General features: G+C 36.3%; 1 protein-coding gene across 1 annotated transcript in view; it reads right to left on the reverse strand.

Annotated features, from left to right (window-relative positions):
* The window catches only part of Smp_181380 (putative 26s proteasome non-ATPase regulatory subunit), a 33,735-nt gene that overhangs the window by 9,749 nt on the left and 6,664 nt on the right, over nt 1–17,322 (reverse strand). The window contains exons 2-7 of the mRNA XM_018799205.1: nt 12,450–12,966; nt 10,593–10,612; nt 9,580–9,670; nt 4,989–5,158; nt 3,352–3,537; nt 645–899 (exon numbers count right to left, since the gene is read on the reverse strand). Of these exons, the coding sequence (XP_018651017.1) occupies nt 645–899; nt 3,352–3,537; nt 4,989–5,158; nt 9,580–9,670; nt 10,593–10,612; nt 12,450–12,951 (1,224 nt within the window). The 5' untranslated portion in view covers nt 12,952–12,966. The remainder of the gene's footprint in view (nt 1–644; nt 900–3,351; nt 3,538–4,988; nt 5,159–9,579; nt 9,671–10,592; nt 10,613–12,449; nt 12,967–17,322) is intronic.

Consider the following 17,322-nt stretch of genomic DNA (forward strand, 5'->3'; position numbering starts at 1 on the left):
TATATATATATATATATATATATATATATAATTAACCTTTTACATGATGAAATAGCTTGCAATACCAAAAACAAGATACTACTTTAATAAACTTAGACCGCAGGTAATCTTGAGTACAATACATGGATCTGGAAGATTTTAAATGGTTTTTCGCAGTACATTCACTGTATGGATCATATCTGAAATAAAATTCACGATTATCCAGTAGATTATAAGAACGAGATTTATTATTTCCGCTTCAGATAGCTACAAAGGTCACATGATGCTGTAGACAGAAGGACGAATTGAATTTTCGTTACAGACTATTTGCTAATTGGCTAGGTAATAAAAATTAACTTTTAGTGAGGAAGTGTCTTCAAAATAAAAATACAGTAGCTCGACATTCCGAACTGTTATTTAAATATAACATAAAATGATTTAAAATATCTGAGTGTAGGATATATCGCCTCGAGGTTTTGTTATTAGCATACTAGATTGATATTTAATTATCCGACAAAACAGGTAATGAACTAGATATTTGTTGCAAAAGCTCATAGATAATGTTATGAACAGTAAAAGTTTGAGCAAACAACTCTAATCATAACCGGTTCACGCTACTGATTTCCTGGTCATAAAGAACTACTATAGTTGAAATTTTCAATTACCTCATAATCATTAACACTTTTAGAAAATGTTGCGAATCGATCACACAAAAGCTGGAAATGAGCGGCCAGATCAAGCAAACTATAAAATGTTGTTTGTGTGCGACTGAGTTGAACTTCCAAACGATCACGTTCTCTTAATTTTCTATCTTCAGATATAACTTCCCGTTTTCCATGCTGTTCAATTTGTTTTAAAAGACGTTTTGCCTTGTTTTTCCATTCACGTTTAACTTTTTCTGGCACAGTTAACCATAAAGCCTTAAATAAACAAAACAGCTCAGTTGGATAAAAATGAACGAATAAGTGTATTTGAATTAACTAATCAACAATCAATTTATTGTGTTGTACCACACCAAACTCAACAAAATATCTGGAAACAGCCAACTAGGCAACACTATGTATCCCATGTTGATTAAAACAATACAGTACATGCCAGGGTTCGTTGGCTAACTACAGGCGTAGGTGATGATAGTTAACTGCTCAATAAATGAAAATTCACTTGTGTACCATAGATGGCTAGTATTTACTTTCCTTATACGCCTAAGAAATATTCCAAGCACCTAGGTAAGTAGATTTACGTGCCAAATTACACTTTCTACATAGTTCTATGTTATTTTGCTCTCAGTTACTTAAATTCCTGTTGCCACATTGCAACTTGATCGATAGCATTCGATCAGCACTAAGAAGGACTTGACACGTATGACGTTGATCACCACCCAGTGATCAATCAATTGTGATTACATCTCAGTCCTACAGGAGGTCGGTCGCGGCCCGCATAGCTCAGTGGTAACGTCTCTGACTGTGAAACTGAGTGATACGGGATCGAATCCGTCAGGGAGCATCAGTTCCCTCAAGATTACAGGTACACCTAGCTGACGAGTGCCAAGTAGCACGAAACCCGGGTCCAGGGTTTCCTGTTGACCACCTACAACCACCATCTTACCTCAATATATATAGTGCACGCAGTGTCCAGCCACCTAGACTGGTGGCCACATTGCAACTTGATCGATAGCATTCGATCAGCACTAAGAAGGACTTGACACGCATGACATTGATCACCACCCAGTGATCAATCAATTGTAAAAATAAACATTTGATAGCAATTATTGTCAAAAATCTCATCGCATCTCAATTAAATACTATACAATTCGTAATTGCTAACTCCTTCAATGATTTTCAACTTGTTCTACAAGATCAAAATTTCGTATCTTTTCTTGCTTTTATATAATGGTCTATTTTTCTGAATATTAAATGAAAAAATTAGAATATAAATAAATATATTTGTAATATCCCAATCAGTAGAAAAATTAGATTTTCTGACGTTTCGTGATTCAGTGTAAGCCACTTCTTCAGAGAATATATTACTTATTTATAATAATCTACCCAATGCTCAATTTATTCGAAATTAACAAATCAGAATAGTTACATAAGGCCTATTGAAATCAAAATACTGTACAATGATTCGTACCTTTAGAATTTAATTTATCAAAACGCATAATTATGACATTTACAGTAAGTTGAGTCAAACACAAAATTGTATTTACTAGGATGTGAAGGTTTCTCAGTTACTCATATTTTTCAGTAATCAATTTTATTTCTGACACTCCTAGTTTTCAGCTAAATAAATCTTAACTTCCCGGTTCTCATTTATTAGTTTGGAAAAAAATGGTCAAGAAGATTGAAAAACTACAAGATATTTCATTGAAAACTAAATTTTTGGTGCTTTTCAAATGCAAATTTCCCCATATAGGAACTTTCGTTTCACAGTATTTGGGCGCCGAGTTGGTATGAGACATTGAAGAGGAAGAATGTATTTGTAAAATCTCAGTAAATGAATTTGAAATAAATCCACCGTTTAGCCTGGCAAACTTCCCTAATTTGGGGAATTATTATTTACTAAGTCTTAATTCAACTAGGTGCTTTAGAAATTGATGAGGATTTTGAGTTCTTACGATTTTTGCTGACTTCATGTGGAAGATCATCCTTTGGTTATGTATACGACTTAACTACACTGTTTCAATAAAAACATCGGATTCTCATAACATTTCAAGAGATTTTACTGAGGTCTTGTTTACATGACACTGATGGTCTGATCTTATCGACCAGGTGTTCGATAAAATTTGATACAGTAAGAAAAACTCATTTGACAGATCCCTCTTGACCTTAAGCAATGGCTTCGTGAGGTTCCGTGCCGTTGTTTTCACATAATGAGTGTGATTAAGAAATAAATCACTGAAAAATTGAAATTAATGGTATTAATCATCATAAATACCCGCGAATAGAGCGAAACAGCTACCAACAGTGCTGAAGCTTTTACAAATATTTAAAGCAAAAACCTTGCGTATATTTAAACGTCAAGAACATCTAGCGATAAAATTCTTGCCGATAAACCAAAATGTTGAAGGATGTGTAATCATCTGTGATAGATGTATCTTAAGAAAGGCAGGGGGCCTTCCGAACTAGATATTGTTTCCTGAAAAAGAATTTCAGTGTGCCACTAAAAAAGCCAAGATCTCGCCAGTACAGCTTTTACAATCATGCATCATAGAGAAATAAAAACTCCGCCGACACCTTAACTTTGATAAACAGAATACAGTGAGATCATGAATAAGTACCATTTTTCAAATCGATTAAAACAATAAAATAGAAAGATAAAGTATCAATGATATATATATATATATATATATATATATATATATGGGTTACAAACCTGCCATCTACGATTGGACTTCTGGTTTTCTTTTCCTGAACTGGAGGTACCAAGGCCAGTTTGTATGTTATCATTGGAATCATTTGTATCATCAACGGGTGTCGAGCCTGGAAATGATTCATATTTTTTCTTATTGACATGTACGAAAAGTGAATACCCATTGAGACGTCTATAATGCTTAAATTCCTTGATACAGAGGATACATATAAGTTAGAATTATTCGGTAAATTTTACACATGACCAAAATCTATAATACAATACATAGTTATTGCAAATCTATGAAGAATACCAATGATCTATTTTATATAGCTTGTTAACTTGTTTCAATTTTACATTTGCGATCCGCTTAGGTGACCACTTTAGTTTTACTCACTGGGTTACAATTCAAATTTTTCTTAACATTACTAAGTTTTAGGCAACTAAAAAGTACTTTTAAGTGACAAAAAATCTGCAATTAATGCAAAAACTCAATCTTTGTTAATCAATTGCATTACATTTTCTATCATTTGTTTCTTTTCAACCTATGATTAAAAAATTAGAGAGCAATACAAACGTTTTTAGTTTTATTCCCGGGATGCTCGACACCAAGTCGTCCAGTTGTCTATTAGTTTTAATTTAAAAAATCTCAAGTTTAAAAACGAGTGCACTAGTTTTGAATTAGCCATTGTTTTACGCAATCAATATCATTCGATTTGAGATATATAGAGACATATTTGACAGAATGATAAGTGTTAGTACAACTAATACGCGGCAATACATTAGTTTAGACGGAGGGAATTTCATATTCCAGCTCCAAACAGCTACCATGAAGCTAATAACTAATAGAAGAAAATAAAATTGTGATTAATTGATTGGGGATCTTCAGTTCGTTTGAGGACGGATGTAATACAACAAAAAGATTTAGAATCCTAGATTTTATGGTGTTTAGTTTTATCAAATTTTGTGTATTAAGTGGGTGAATGTAATAATAATAACAATAATAATAATAATAATAATAATAATGGTGACGAAACTCTTCAGTAAGTAAACATCAACAACTTTCTGAACAGTTGTCTAACAACTACATATTAATTCAAAGAAACACGAGTCCCGAACTCATTTATTGATAAATACAAGCAAATCCTACAAGGACTACAGATGTTAACCGGGTCGATAGTATTTTTAGTCAAATCAAAAAACAATAATTGATTGAACTGAAGTAGGCAAATGAGGAAGTGTTGGGGATGTTGTATCTTTTAGTATGCTATTTCATAACGCTTCCCAAAGACAATTTTATGCTGTATATATACGTTTGATTTGTGCCTGTTGTGACTGCTTGTGCTTCTGGTTGCTTGCGGAATATATTTTCCCACTTCGGAATCGGACTTCTTACTCTAGTTAGCGGGGCTGGGTCGCGTCAGAATAGCTAACTTATTGGTCTTTGGTAACAGAGTCTTCGTCCCCTTCTCAGGTTAGGAAACTCATAATCGCTTCAAATATAACAGGAAGACAACAATAATGTCTGTCAAATATTCAAAGTAAACCTGTCTGAATTTCATAATACGTTTCAACACAATATAAATAATATGACCAATATTTTAATTCTTGATGAATAAAAATCCAGGTGAGAAAAAAGTGGGTAACTAGTGAAAACTAACCTCAAAGTCGATATCATTTATTCCTGCGCTACTTTTCATCCGACCGGTAGTTGATACACAAGCACTAACTGTTGTTGATGTCTCGTCAACATTTTCTTCGTTGATAGTTGATAAACCACTCGAAGTGTTATTTGTTACTAACTTTTCATTTTCAAATGAAACTAAGCCATCTATGAAAAACAACAGTATTGTGGTAAGGACATTAGTAGCAAGACATATATATATATATATATATGTTACAAAAGCAAATTTTTAAATCTTTCATATGTATTTGATGTAGCAGTTTATGCGAAAATTAACTAATTTGGGTATAACCTTCATTAGGGAATGATATTTCGTCGAGAACTATTGAGAATCAAGAACTAAATCACCCTAGTACAAAATTTTACACATCCAACTATGAGCAAGATTGAAGTTTAAACTTACCGATCTAGTATGTTTTTAAAGTGTTTTCTAACAGATATTAGTTTGTGACTGAAACAAATATAGTATTTTTGTTTGAACAAAATTATATATAATGAAATACTACATATTGAATTCACTTGAGAAACGCAACACTTATAGTTCGATTGATATTTTTTTTAAACCACTTCCTAATATTTATAGTAAAAGTTCATGAAAGGTAAAGAAATTTAACATTCTTAAATAGGAAAATAACGATCAAATCGACCTTCTACTTTTTCTTAGAGACTACATATACATAGGCCATAAAAACTAGTCAAAATGTTTAAATAAATACACTTTGACAATTTATTATGTTGAATTTACTCTTTTTTTATAAAATACAGGAGTGCATAAATTAACTATGGGGAAAGATTTACATGATGAGCTAAAAATTAGTTGAATAAATAGGCTATTAAATGTGATAGGAAATTAATCGCGTAGCACTTTATGTCGTACCGTTTTAAAAATGGGAACGCATCTTGTATTATAAGCAAAGATAGACAGTGACTAGCAGTGAAATCCAGGACGCGCGTTTCGCCTTATTTGGGACTCGTCAGCTGGATTTACCTGCATCTCAAAGTTGATGTTCACTCTGGGACTCGAATTCAGTTTATCTGCTTGGTTGTAGAAATTAATTTAAATACATGTTCTTTTTTTCATGGCTACAGACCACCTACGTCTTAGGGCGAGCGCGTCAGCTGTAGACCCCTGAGTCAGGATTTACGTTCAAGTTGTGCACTATAGTTTAACAAAAGTTCATGACTTGTCAAGCGATATATTCAGCGATTTCCGTCAATTATATACAAATTCAAAACAGTGGTTCCCTTTGATAAATTTGAACAGAGAAATGAGAAGACAAATTTTGTGAGATAGTACCATTTCGTGCTTTCTCGTCAGTCACATACAAGCAACATGTTATTCGTGTAAATACAGTTTTGAAGATAAGGTCAAAATTTCTTATTTAGCATGACATTCACTCACTAGAACCATGGTAAACAAAGGTCAACGTACAGTTGTTTTTGAACACATAAAGTTGGACTTTTCCGACCAATCAAGATATCTTCGAGTAGTTTGAGTGTGTGTGGGTTTTGATGACATGTCACAACTCTAAAGGCTGATTTTGGGTCAATTTGATGACCACTCATCATTAGATGTTTTGCAATGGACGAGGCTGGGTTTCTTGATCGATCTTGAGATGACGGGCTAGGTGGATGAATCATGGATTTGATTAACCATCTTGGAATATGTTCCCCTATCCTGTCCTCCAATCGGCGATCTGTCCTACCTAAGTAACTTTCTCCGCAGTTACATGTGAATTGGTAAATACAGTGGGATTTGGACTGAATCGGTCTTGGAGACTTGATAGGGTTAACTGAGATCGATTGAGTTGTTGTGATAAGCCTCAGATTAGCTGCATTGAAGGTCTTTTTTATTGCAGCTGCAGTCTGTTTGGTTGTAATTTTCATGCAATGATCACCCTTGAAAGGTAACTGTAGGTATACTGGTTTCTTGGGCACATCCGTTGCTATCAGTTTCGTCGTATTTGTGTTCTGATGACCAATAAACGTTTCAGGATATCCGTTTAATTTAAGTGTCTCAGTAATAAGCTTAAATTCGTCGTCCAATGTATCTACAGTGCAGATTCTGCTTGCCCGAGCGAATAAAGTTTTGACAATAGAACGTTTATATTGTATGGGGCAGAAACTAGTGAAGTGGAGGTACTGTCCCAACCAGGTGGGTTTGCGATGTACTCTGCGTCTGATCGATCCGTCTGGACGGTGATGGAGCAGGATGTCGAGGAAAGCTAGTTCATTATTGTTTTCTTCCTCATAAGTGACTTTCAGATTCGGGTGAATTGCATTAAATAAATCATTGACTTGATTAATATCTGTAGACTGTGGTAATATGACAAGAATATCGTCGACATATCGTTTGTAAAGTGTAATACCATCAATGAAGTGACTCACTTGCCTTTCTATCATTCCCATGAATATGTTTGCTAAAACAGGTCCGAGAGGGCTTCCCATAGCCACTCCATCGATTTGCATTGGTACATGCACACCAGAAATGTATGGCTTACCGAAACTGCATAAGCCTGGAACACCTATGAGACCAATTTTGTCCATGATAAATTCACCATACCATAAGCTAGCAAAGTGGTTGAAAGGAATTTTGGATCCTGTTTGTAAACAACTGTCGACACATACTGTCATTGATTCTTTTGAACTTCTCCCAACCTTGGAACACTTGAATATTTCTAATAGTCGGATGTGTTCTTTCGATGTAAACTCTTTGTTCACAAATGTACCTCTCGAAGAAACTGTGGAATTTATTTGTGATTTCATAACTTCACACAACATAAGAATACCCATTCCTACTACCTATCTTTGAGATCTAATTTTGCTGTGCACACAGAATATAAAATTCTATTTCCAAGGTAAAGCATATATGCAAATCGATGGAGTGGCTATGGGAAGCCCTCTCGGACCTGTTTTAGCAAACATATTCATGGGAATGATAGAAAGGCAAGTGAGTCACTTCATTGATGGTATTACACTTTACAAACGATATGTCGACGATGTTCTTGTCATATTACCACAGTCTACAGATATTAATCAAGTCAATGATTTATTTAATGCAATTCACCCGAATCTGAAAGTCACTTATGAGGAAGAAAACAATAATGAACTAGCTTTCCTCGACATCCTGCTCCATCACCGTCCAGACGGATCGATCAGACGCAGAGTACATCGCAAACCCACCTGGTTGGGACAGTACCTCCACTTCACTAGTTTCTGCCCCATACAATATAAACGTTCTATTGTCAAAACTTTATTCGCTCGGGCAAGCAGAATCTGCACTGTAGATACATTGGACGACGAATTTAAGCTTATTACTGAGACACTTAAATTAAACGGATATCCTGAAACGTTTATTGGTCATCAGAACACAAATACGACGAAACTGATAGCAACGGATGTGCCCAAGAAACCAGTATACCTACAGTTACCTTTCAAGGGTGATCATTGCATGAAAATTACAACCAAACAGACTGCAGCTGCAATAAAAAAGACCTTCAATGCAGCTAATCTGAGGCTTATCACAACAACTCAATCGATCTCAGTTAACCCTATCAAGTCTCCAAGACCGATTCAGTCCAAATCCCACTGTATTTACCAATTCACATGTAACTGCGGAGAAAGTTACTTAGGTAGGACAGATCGCCGATTGGAGGACAGGATAGGGGAACATATTCCAAGATGGTTAATCAAATCCATGATTCATCCACCTAGCCCGTCATCTCAAGATCGATCAAGAAACCCAGCCTCGTCCATTGCAAAACATCTAATGATGAGTGGTCATCAAATTGACCCAAAATCAGCCTTTAGAGTTGTGACATGTCATCAAAACCCACACACACTCAAACTACTCGAAGATATCTTGATTGGTCGGAAAAGTCCAACTTTATGTGTTCAAAAACAACTGTACGTTGACCTTTGTTTACCATGGTTCTAGTGAGTGAATGTCATGCTAAATAAGAAATTTTGACCTTATCTTCAAAACTGTATTTACACGAATAACATGTTGCTTGTATGTGACTGACGAGAAAGCACGAAATGGTACTATCTCACAAAATTTGTCTTCTCATTTCTCTGTTCAAATTATATACAAACTTACTTTTTGGCTATTTAAACTTCCATAAGCTAATGATTCGAAAGTCATTTATCATTCAGATACAGTGTAAATAACAAAGTGTTCATTTTGATGCAACAATATAGTTCGTATCAATTCAGTTCCACCGACTGGCAACCAGTAATTAGGATGGCAAAATTCAACCTTGAAGCCAGATATGCATAACACAAAAGCTGAGAAAATCGGAACTCAACTTTACTTCTTGCACATGCCACAGGTACTTAAAAGGAAAATCACTAAGATTAACGATGTTTTTCTCAACACAAAAGGAAAACGATTTATACTATCTTCACTCAACACATACAAACCAAAACAGACTATTATGCGGCGTTAGTTTGCAATGAATAGGATCTTTTGTAACGTCTTTAGATAAGTTTGGTGGAAACATTTATTTACGGGAAAAAACAGCTACACAGAGTAATAACTACGTTTACAAAAAAATCAGTTAACTTACCAAACTTAGACATTAGATCAAGTGCAGGAAGTAACAAGTTTCCAGGTGGATGAAAAGGTCGCAAGGTTAGGAGGAGAGGTTGTTGTACAGGCTAAATAAAACAGATAATTCCGTTAAAAAGACTAATGATTCGTGAAATATGTTTAAAAGTGACCATATTAAGCATATAAAACTAGGATGCTTATGATTTACTAAAATATTTAGTTAGGTAAACTGTTCATCATACTGATATTTATCACCCACGATGAAGCTGAAATTCAAGTATAGTTTCTATGAGATGATTCAAAATCAATCACAATACCGCAAACGCATTTACTCTTTATCTTCTCCTGTATCTCAAGTTTTAGTATTATTTCATATTTATTATTCGCCTGCTTTATACCATGTTCTTCAAGTTTGGTCTTTCCCTCTATTATTGATTTTAACCGATCCACAAATATAGCAGGTTCCACGTTGCTTATGACTGACTTATACTACGATTATTTCGACCTCAATGCTATATATACCGTTAATTTCGTCTCGCCATTTGGTACGGGAACTTAGGCTGATGTACGTTTGTGTTAGGTTTGGCGCTCTTTAATACTAATAATTCTCAAAAGTATCTAATTACTAGGTACCACAAACTTTTTAAAAGTTAACAGTAACTTGACACACGAAATTAAAAGGGTGCAAAAAGACAACCCAAATTTTAAAAAAATTAGCTAGGATTGATTGTAGTGGCACAACTGGAATATTTATTTTCAGCCACATCAATTAAAATTTCTAACCAACGTTCTATGCGATAAAGTGGTACCCATTTCACAAAAACAAATTTCGAATCATGAAATAAACTCAAAAAGTGATATATATATATATATACATCTTTAGAATGACAGTCCCAGGAGAAGTGGCTTCCGAGAAATATAAAATATACTGGAATTAGGTAGAAAAAGAAATATTTTCAGATTACTGATTTAACTAATGGATTAAGATTCTTGGTAGTGTGATACATGCAAACATTTTACATGACTTACTTTTGGAGCATTTCGCCGCCCTGGAATTTTACAGTAATAAAAATAAAAAGATACCAAAATTTAGTATACAATCGTTGATATTATTTAGTAGATCTGTCACTAAAAGTGAAGTACACAAATCTATCCAATACATATTCAAGGCCGTGGTCCAAAATGAAGAGAAGCTTAAGTACTAATGGCCCTACCTACACACTTTTGACCTTAATTGATATGGATTATCAGTTACCATATAAGTGCAACATCTGAACCGGAATACTGGGTCAACATTTCAGGATAATTATCTTCCCATAGATGACGGAGTATTACTACATTCCTTACTTAAAATATAGGAAAAACAACAACTAAAAACAAATCCTGTAAATATGACTATGACCATAGGTCAATTTTAAATACCTTGTGTTCAGGATGCTATATCCTCAAATACAACGTATAATGAAGAAGGTCAATCTTCACTTCGCACTTTGATTTAAGGTGATTTGCATTGAATCAGTTTCAACTCATTTTCGTTGTACTAAACTATTCTGAGTGAATTATATTCACTAACTTCTAGTTGTCGTTACTTGTTTGATTTTTGCATTGATTACTTCAATAAGATTTTGTGTTCAGTGACAATTACTCTGTTAATGAGACTCTTTAATTAATAATCACCTAATTGATATATAACTGAACCAACTTGGTCTCTATCAACAAATCTTAACAAAATTTGTTTTTCGGAGTAGCTAACTTAGAAGAGATCAGTTGTTTACTGTACGGGAATGGTCGTTTGAGTTACGACTCTTATTCGCAGCTGTAAAATCTTGCTTCCTGGTTCTGATTTTTATATGGTGAATATCATGATTACTAAGTTTTATTTTTTTTTAGCTACCCAACAATATTGAGCTTTGGTCAATGTGGATAGTTATCATCCAATACGCAATTACGTATTTATGCTTATACATCAGCATGAGGAGTCGTTTAACTATTTTGGGACCACATGTAGCGTTCGAGCTTATTACTTAAATATTTGCAGTACGCCGAATAAATAACAGATGAATTTAGCTAAGACGGTTAGCTTCACTGTTCAAGTTACACGTATATATCATTGGTAAAAATTCCCTTGTTTAATTACTAATGTGACCAATTTGCCAAGAACAGGATTTTCTGCTCAGCTTTGAGCCACACTTTATGTGATGCCTAGTGATACTACATACCTGACCAAACCAACGTAGGTAGGGAGGAGTACAAACCTGTGAACTATTGACTGAGCCGAATGGTTTAACAGCAAACCCACTAATCTACTTCTTTGATTAATGTGGTACTCCAATTTATCTGTTAATTTAAGTTTACGTGTATACGATATTACATCCAACACAAACAACGATAGAGCTACTATGGAAGTTTTTGGTGTATCATTTGATGCCAGATACAACTACCGTAAACAAAGATCTGTACTTTTCTACTGAACAATTTTATTTCTCATGAGTAAGTTTTGGTGTTTATCCTTTTTGAAATACGTTTCTCTTCCCATGATTCTCATTCTGCTAATTTTTCCACTCATTATAGCGATTCAAAATGTGGAAAATTAGATCGATGGTGCAAAATTGTGCCTAATTAAACAGTGGGTTAGTGACAACTTTAAAATATAATAACCTATTCGACTGTTTTATCGGTTTCATATTTTAAACTCTGCCATGCTGTTTGTCCCTTCACTACCCCTCAGTAACTACAACGCTGTAATAATACACCAACAGCAACCGTACATACAGCAATTTACTCCCCACAATGATATTTTCTGGTTAAAATGAAGCTATAATCAACAACAATAAAATGCAATTCGAGAGTGCAGCTTATATTTTACCAACACCAAAAGTAGTATACCTGAACGTTTCGTTTGTGCCCGAATGCGAGGTTTGGTTACTGAGACTTTTGTAGATGATTTTTCCTCAGATGAATCACTGTTACCTTCAGGATTATTAGGATTGAACTCATTCCTAGGTCTCTTTAAGTTTTTGTTTTTCGAACTTAAGGAACAGATTCCATCTCTAGTAGGATCCTGCTGATTTTGATTCCAAACCGATGGCAATGACAAAGATAAGGGTTTGTCCTCAAAAGGGTTTATGTTAACTATCTTTCTTTGTAAGGTTTCTCCAAAGCTGTTACCTAGCTGCCCAACACTGGACTGAGTATTTTGACTTGGCACATCACTCAAAATGCTTTGCAAACAACCACCACGCCAAATAAGTTGGCTTCCTGGGTTACTCTGTTTTGGAAACAACACGACACGCTGAGCGACCTTTTCTCCTGCACTTTCTATAAAGTTGTTACCTGGTGCAGAATCCGTAGTTGGTAACTTGATGATGGATAAACCAGGATGAGTCATATCACAGGAGTGGATCTTTAAAATTAAAAATCAAAAGCTATAATATTGTACAAGCAAATGCTTTGAAAGAAACTAGCAAGAATAATGAGATGCATCTTTACTTCCAGAATTAAATAGCGCACACACTAGTTACAAGCATAAAAATCAGAAACCTACATCAGAGCTCAAAAATGTCAAGTAGAATAACAATTGGCTTTACTCAGTTTATTATAAAAGACCTATGGTGATATTTCATAAACGCCTCCCAGCAAATGACTGTCAAATCAATGAGAACTAAGGAAAACAAGAAATTCCTACATCTCTAGCTTATCTAAAAATATCAACACACTGTACAAAATGTTATGGGTTTTTTTGTAAAAGATTATTGGCTTCGTTGAATTTACTGGTTTTGGGAGTTCTAACAATGGATTTGAATTTTAATATGTCACTATAGTTACAAATACGGTGTGGGGCTTCAGAGGTAAAAACAAATTTTATTCCCAAACTTTATAAGCCGGTTATTATTTTATTTATTATTTAAACACATAAATATTGGTACAAGGAAGCACCAGATACATATGCGCCTTACAAATCTCATTTGATTTGTGTGAGGGCTGTGATGCTGCCCAGGTGCCCAGACTGAAGCAGGTGGTTTTCTTAGGGGCCCACACCCGGAGCCTTTGACCTAAAGGTCTGACCCACAAGGCAGTGGAGCATCGTGAGGAGATGCAGTCCCATGGTAGCCGGTGACCAACAGTTGGTTTATACGCCATTCGTTCCTTCAGGATACTGGAGCCCATGTGCATCATTGGTTTGGAATCAGAGTTTTCCAACTCCCCTAGGTGGACTCGCCTTGTCCACCAACCCGGTTAAAGCGCCGGACATTCGCTTTTCGTCCTCTCAATTTCGTAAACAACACCTTTTTGCGAGAAGGCAGTGAGTAGGACTTCCCAGGTAGAGGTTATATACGCCTGGCCATGTGAGAGCATTTCGAGAGGGAGAGCGGACTCTCCCCACTCTCGGCCGTACCAGGGCATTTGGGGGCAAAAGCATGGGCCCAGCCGGGACTATCCAAAACAGAAATATAAAATTCTTCGTTAGATTTAGCACTGAATCCAGGTATTAGAGCTTGGATATGGAAATGAACGTAGCAAAACGTTACTTTCACCTTTCCCTTTTAAAGAAAATGACAATTCAATCCAGACGAAAATCAAAACTTGTGTAGCAAATAATGGGGTTCTAACGTGAAATTAGGAAAATACTGTTGACTATTGATCCTATAACAATTAATTCTGAGAGCATTACTATAGCGCTTGGAATAAATGAAAACAAGTTCATGTCCCAATTATGAAGAAATAACGTCACATGAGTTCAAAGACATGCCAGTTACCAGTTCCTTTCTAAGAGAGTAATAGTAAGGAACGTAAATGAATAAAGAATGGGATCCGGTTATTCATTTGGAGTTAGACATCAAACACTAGAACAGTATTAATAGGACACCATTGTCATAATCTTTAGGAAAGACCTCTAATAGTAACTCATAGTATATAAGGACGTCTCACTTTTAAATAACTGAGGGCGAGACTATAATTTATGGACGAGCCAATCAGTAGCGTTTGAGGGATTTCAAGGTCACGGCGCCAATTTCAGTACCTGATGCTCATGTACGATCGGTCCGCAGAGAATTTTAGAGAAGACTTGACAATTAAGCGGCTACAACAAATGAGACTAATAAGAAATTACTTTATTTGTGATTGTGGTAATTAAATGACTTGTAGTCCTTGTGCAGACTACCGTGATGTTGTCCCTCGATGTAATATATGTTGAAGGAAGACGTTTGCTAGAATAGGAACCTTTATCGCCCAATCCATACTGAGATTAAGGCATATTATAACAATTTCCGCGAACTGTATAGTAAAAGCACCACTAAAATTGACTGCAATAATCGCAGATGTTACTGAAGCTTCGGCTGTTCAGTGGTATGAGTGTTGTGGGGACATATCCATAGTAAAAATGATAACTTTACACAACCGGAGTACACACAAACAGTAATGAAGCTATGTAGTCAAGGCTGAGAGAGTTTTTGTGACCTTATCATGGCTCCAGGGGTCATATGGAGCCATATGGATGAGTTCCTCTACGTTATGCATTCCGATTTTGGAACCTTTTCTAAATGAGTCAAAAATAGTGGGAGTAGCAATTCAGTTGGGAAAATTTCCAGAAAGAATCTTTTCAGTTAAAGTAGCATTTCTCACGTCCATGAAAGTACTTCAATGGTAGTAAAAAAAGGTTTCATAGGAAAAATATGATACAGAAGAAAGATTCAGTTCGTAGAAGTCAGTCAGCTACAACGTAGGACCAGGCACATATATGCATCGGTCCAAGTTGCCATACCTCGTTAGCACAACAAGATGAACACCGGATTCATAGAAGTAATTAATTTAGTGGTGGTAGTATATAAAGAAAGGTTGTATATAAGGATATAGTACAGGAAGGAAGAGAGATATGAAGCAATTTTAGTCTCAAGTTTAAGGGAAGATAAAGAGTGTATACACCTACGCCATTGTGATCGATTCTGAGCCATGTCACCTAGAGTCTCCAACCATTGGTTACGATAGTCACGCGGACCCCAACCAGGTAGTCTGCATCTGCCAACATGGCTCAGGCTAGAAGTTAGTGACTTCAAACACTGATGCCATGTTTTGGTTTGGCCGCCCCTAACTCTCTTCCAACCATCCCCAACACTAGTCATCATAGCGCGTCGTGGTAAACGGTGTTCAGGCATACGTAACACATGGCCCAACCATCTCAGTCGATGAAGATTCATCACCTCATCAACTGATTTACCATCGTTTCCTAATACCCTGCGTCTAACCTCACTATTACTTACCCGGTTATCCCAGCAGATGTGAGCAATATTTCTAAGGCATCTGTGGTCAAATACTAGTAACTTGTGAGTATCTTCTACTCTTAATGGCCATGTTTCACAGCCGTAAAGTAGAACAGAGCGAACTGATGCGCAGTATACTCGTCCCTTAATTGATAGACGGATATCTCGTCTTCGCCATAGGTGACGTAAGTTGGCAAAAGCCAAACGAGCTTTTTGAATCCGTGCTGAGATTTCGTCAGACACCAACCCATTAGGGCTGATCAGACTTCCAAGATAAGTGAAGTTGTCCACGCGTTCGACTACTTCACTCCCTATCCTTAGTTCAGGTGTTGACGCAGGCCAGTCCTGGAGTAACAATTTACATTTGGATGGGGAGAAACGCATCCCAAACATCCTGGCATTATTACTGAGTTCCAACAGAAGACTCTGCATTTTGCCAGCGTCTTCACCAAACAGGACTATGTCATCTGCGTATTCTAAGTCGCTTAGTGGTCCCCCTGGTAGGAGATCAATTCCTGAAAATTCAGTCGACGAGAGCGTTATTTCGAGTAGTAGGTCTATGATGAAGTTAAACAAAAATGGGGATAGTGGACAGCCTTATCGGACACCACTTGAGGTTGTAAAATCAGATGACAGTTCGCCATAAGCTCTCACTCGACTGATAGTGTTCGAGTAAAGAGCCTTCACAAGGTTTATGTACTTCTCAGGTACACCTTTCAATGACAGACACTGCCACAGAACCTCTCGGTCTAGAGTCAAATGCTGCTTTCAAGTCAAGAAAAACTATCATTGCCGGACGCCGATAAGCGTGTCTGTGCTCTAAAACTTGACGAATGGTGAATATGTGGTTGATACAGCCACGACCAGGTCTGAAGCCAACCTGATTTCCTCGTGTTTGCAGTTCACGAGTCTTAGTTAGGCGCCTGATAATTATTGAGGCTAGTATTTTAGATACTATGTTAGTCAGACTAATCCCTCTATGGTTATCACAGGATGATTTTGACCCCTTTTTATATATTGGGACAATCAGTGATTGTGACCAGTCGGATGGGATTACATCCGTCTCCCAGATTTCAGCCAGAATATTAGTCAACCTAATCGCTAAAATTGGACCACCATATTTAAAGACCTCTGGAGCCAATCCATCAGGACCAGCTGCTCTTCCTCGTTTCAGATTACCTATAGCCTTTTGAACTTCAAGTAGGGTTGGGGGGCCTACTTCAATGTTCCATTCAGGTTTTCTAGGAATAGTGGGTAGTTGTGCAGTAGCTGAAGGCCAACTAAACTGCTCCTTAAAGTGTTCCGCCCATCGTTCTAAACGTTTGGGTTGAGAGCAGATAAGGGTTCCGTCTTTTTCCGAGATTGTCTCACTTACACCTGACTTCTTAATTCCAGTTTCTTTTATTAGTCTGAATAGTTGCCTGGTGTTGCCTACAGCCGCTGCCTTTTCCATCTCTTTTGCTTTCGTTGCCCACCACTGCTCACGATCGTTCCTTAGACTT

This window comes from Schistosoma mansoni, chromosome 3 (assembly GCF_000237925.1).
Source record: "Schistosoma mansoni strain Puerto Rico chromosome 3, complete genome".
NCBI classification, from domain to species: domain Eukaryota; kingdom Metazoa; phylum Platyhelminthes; class Trematoda; order Strigeidida; family Schistosomatidae; genus Schistosoma; species Schistosoma mansoni.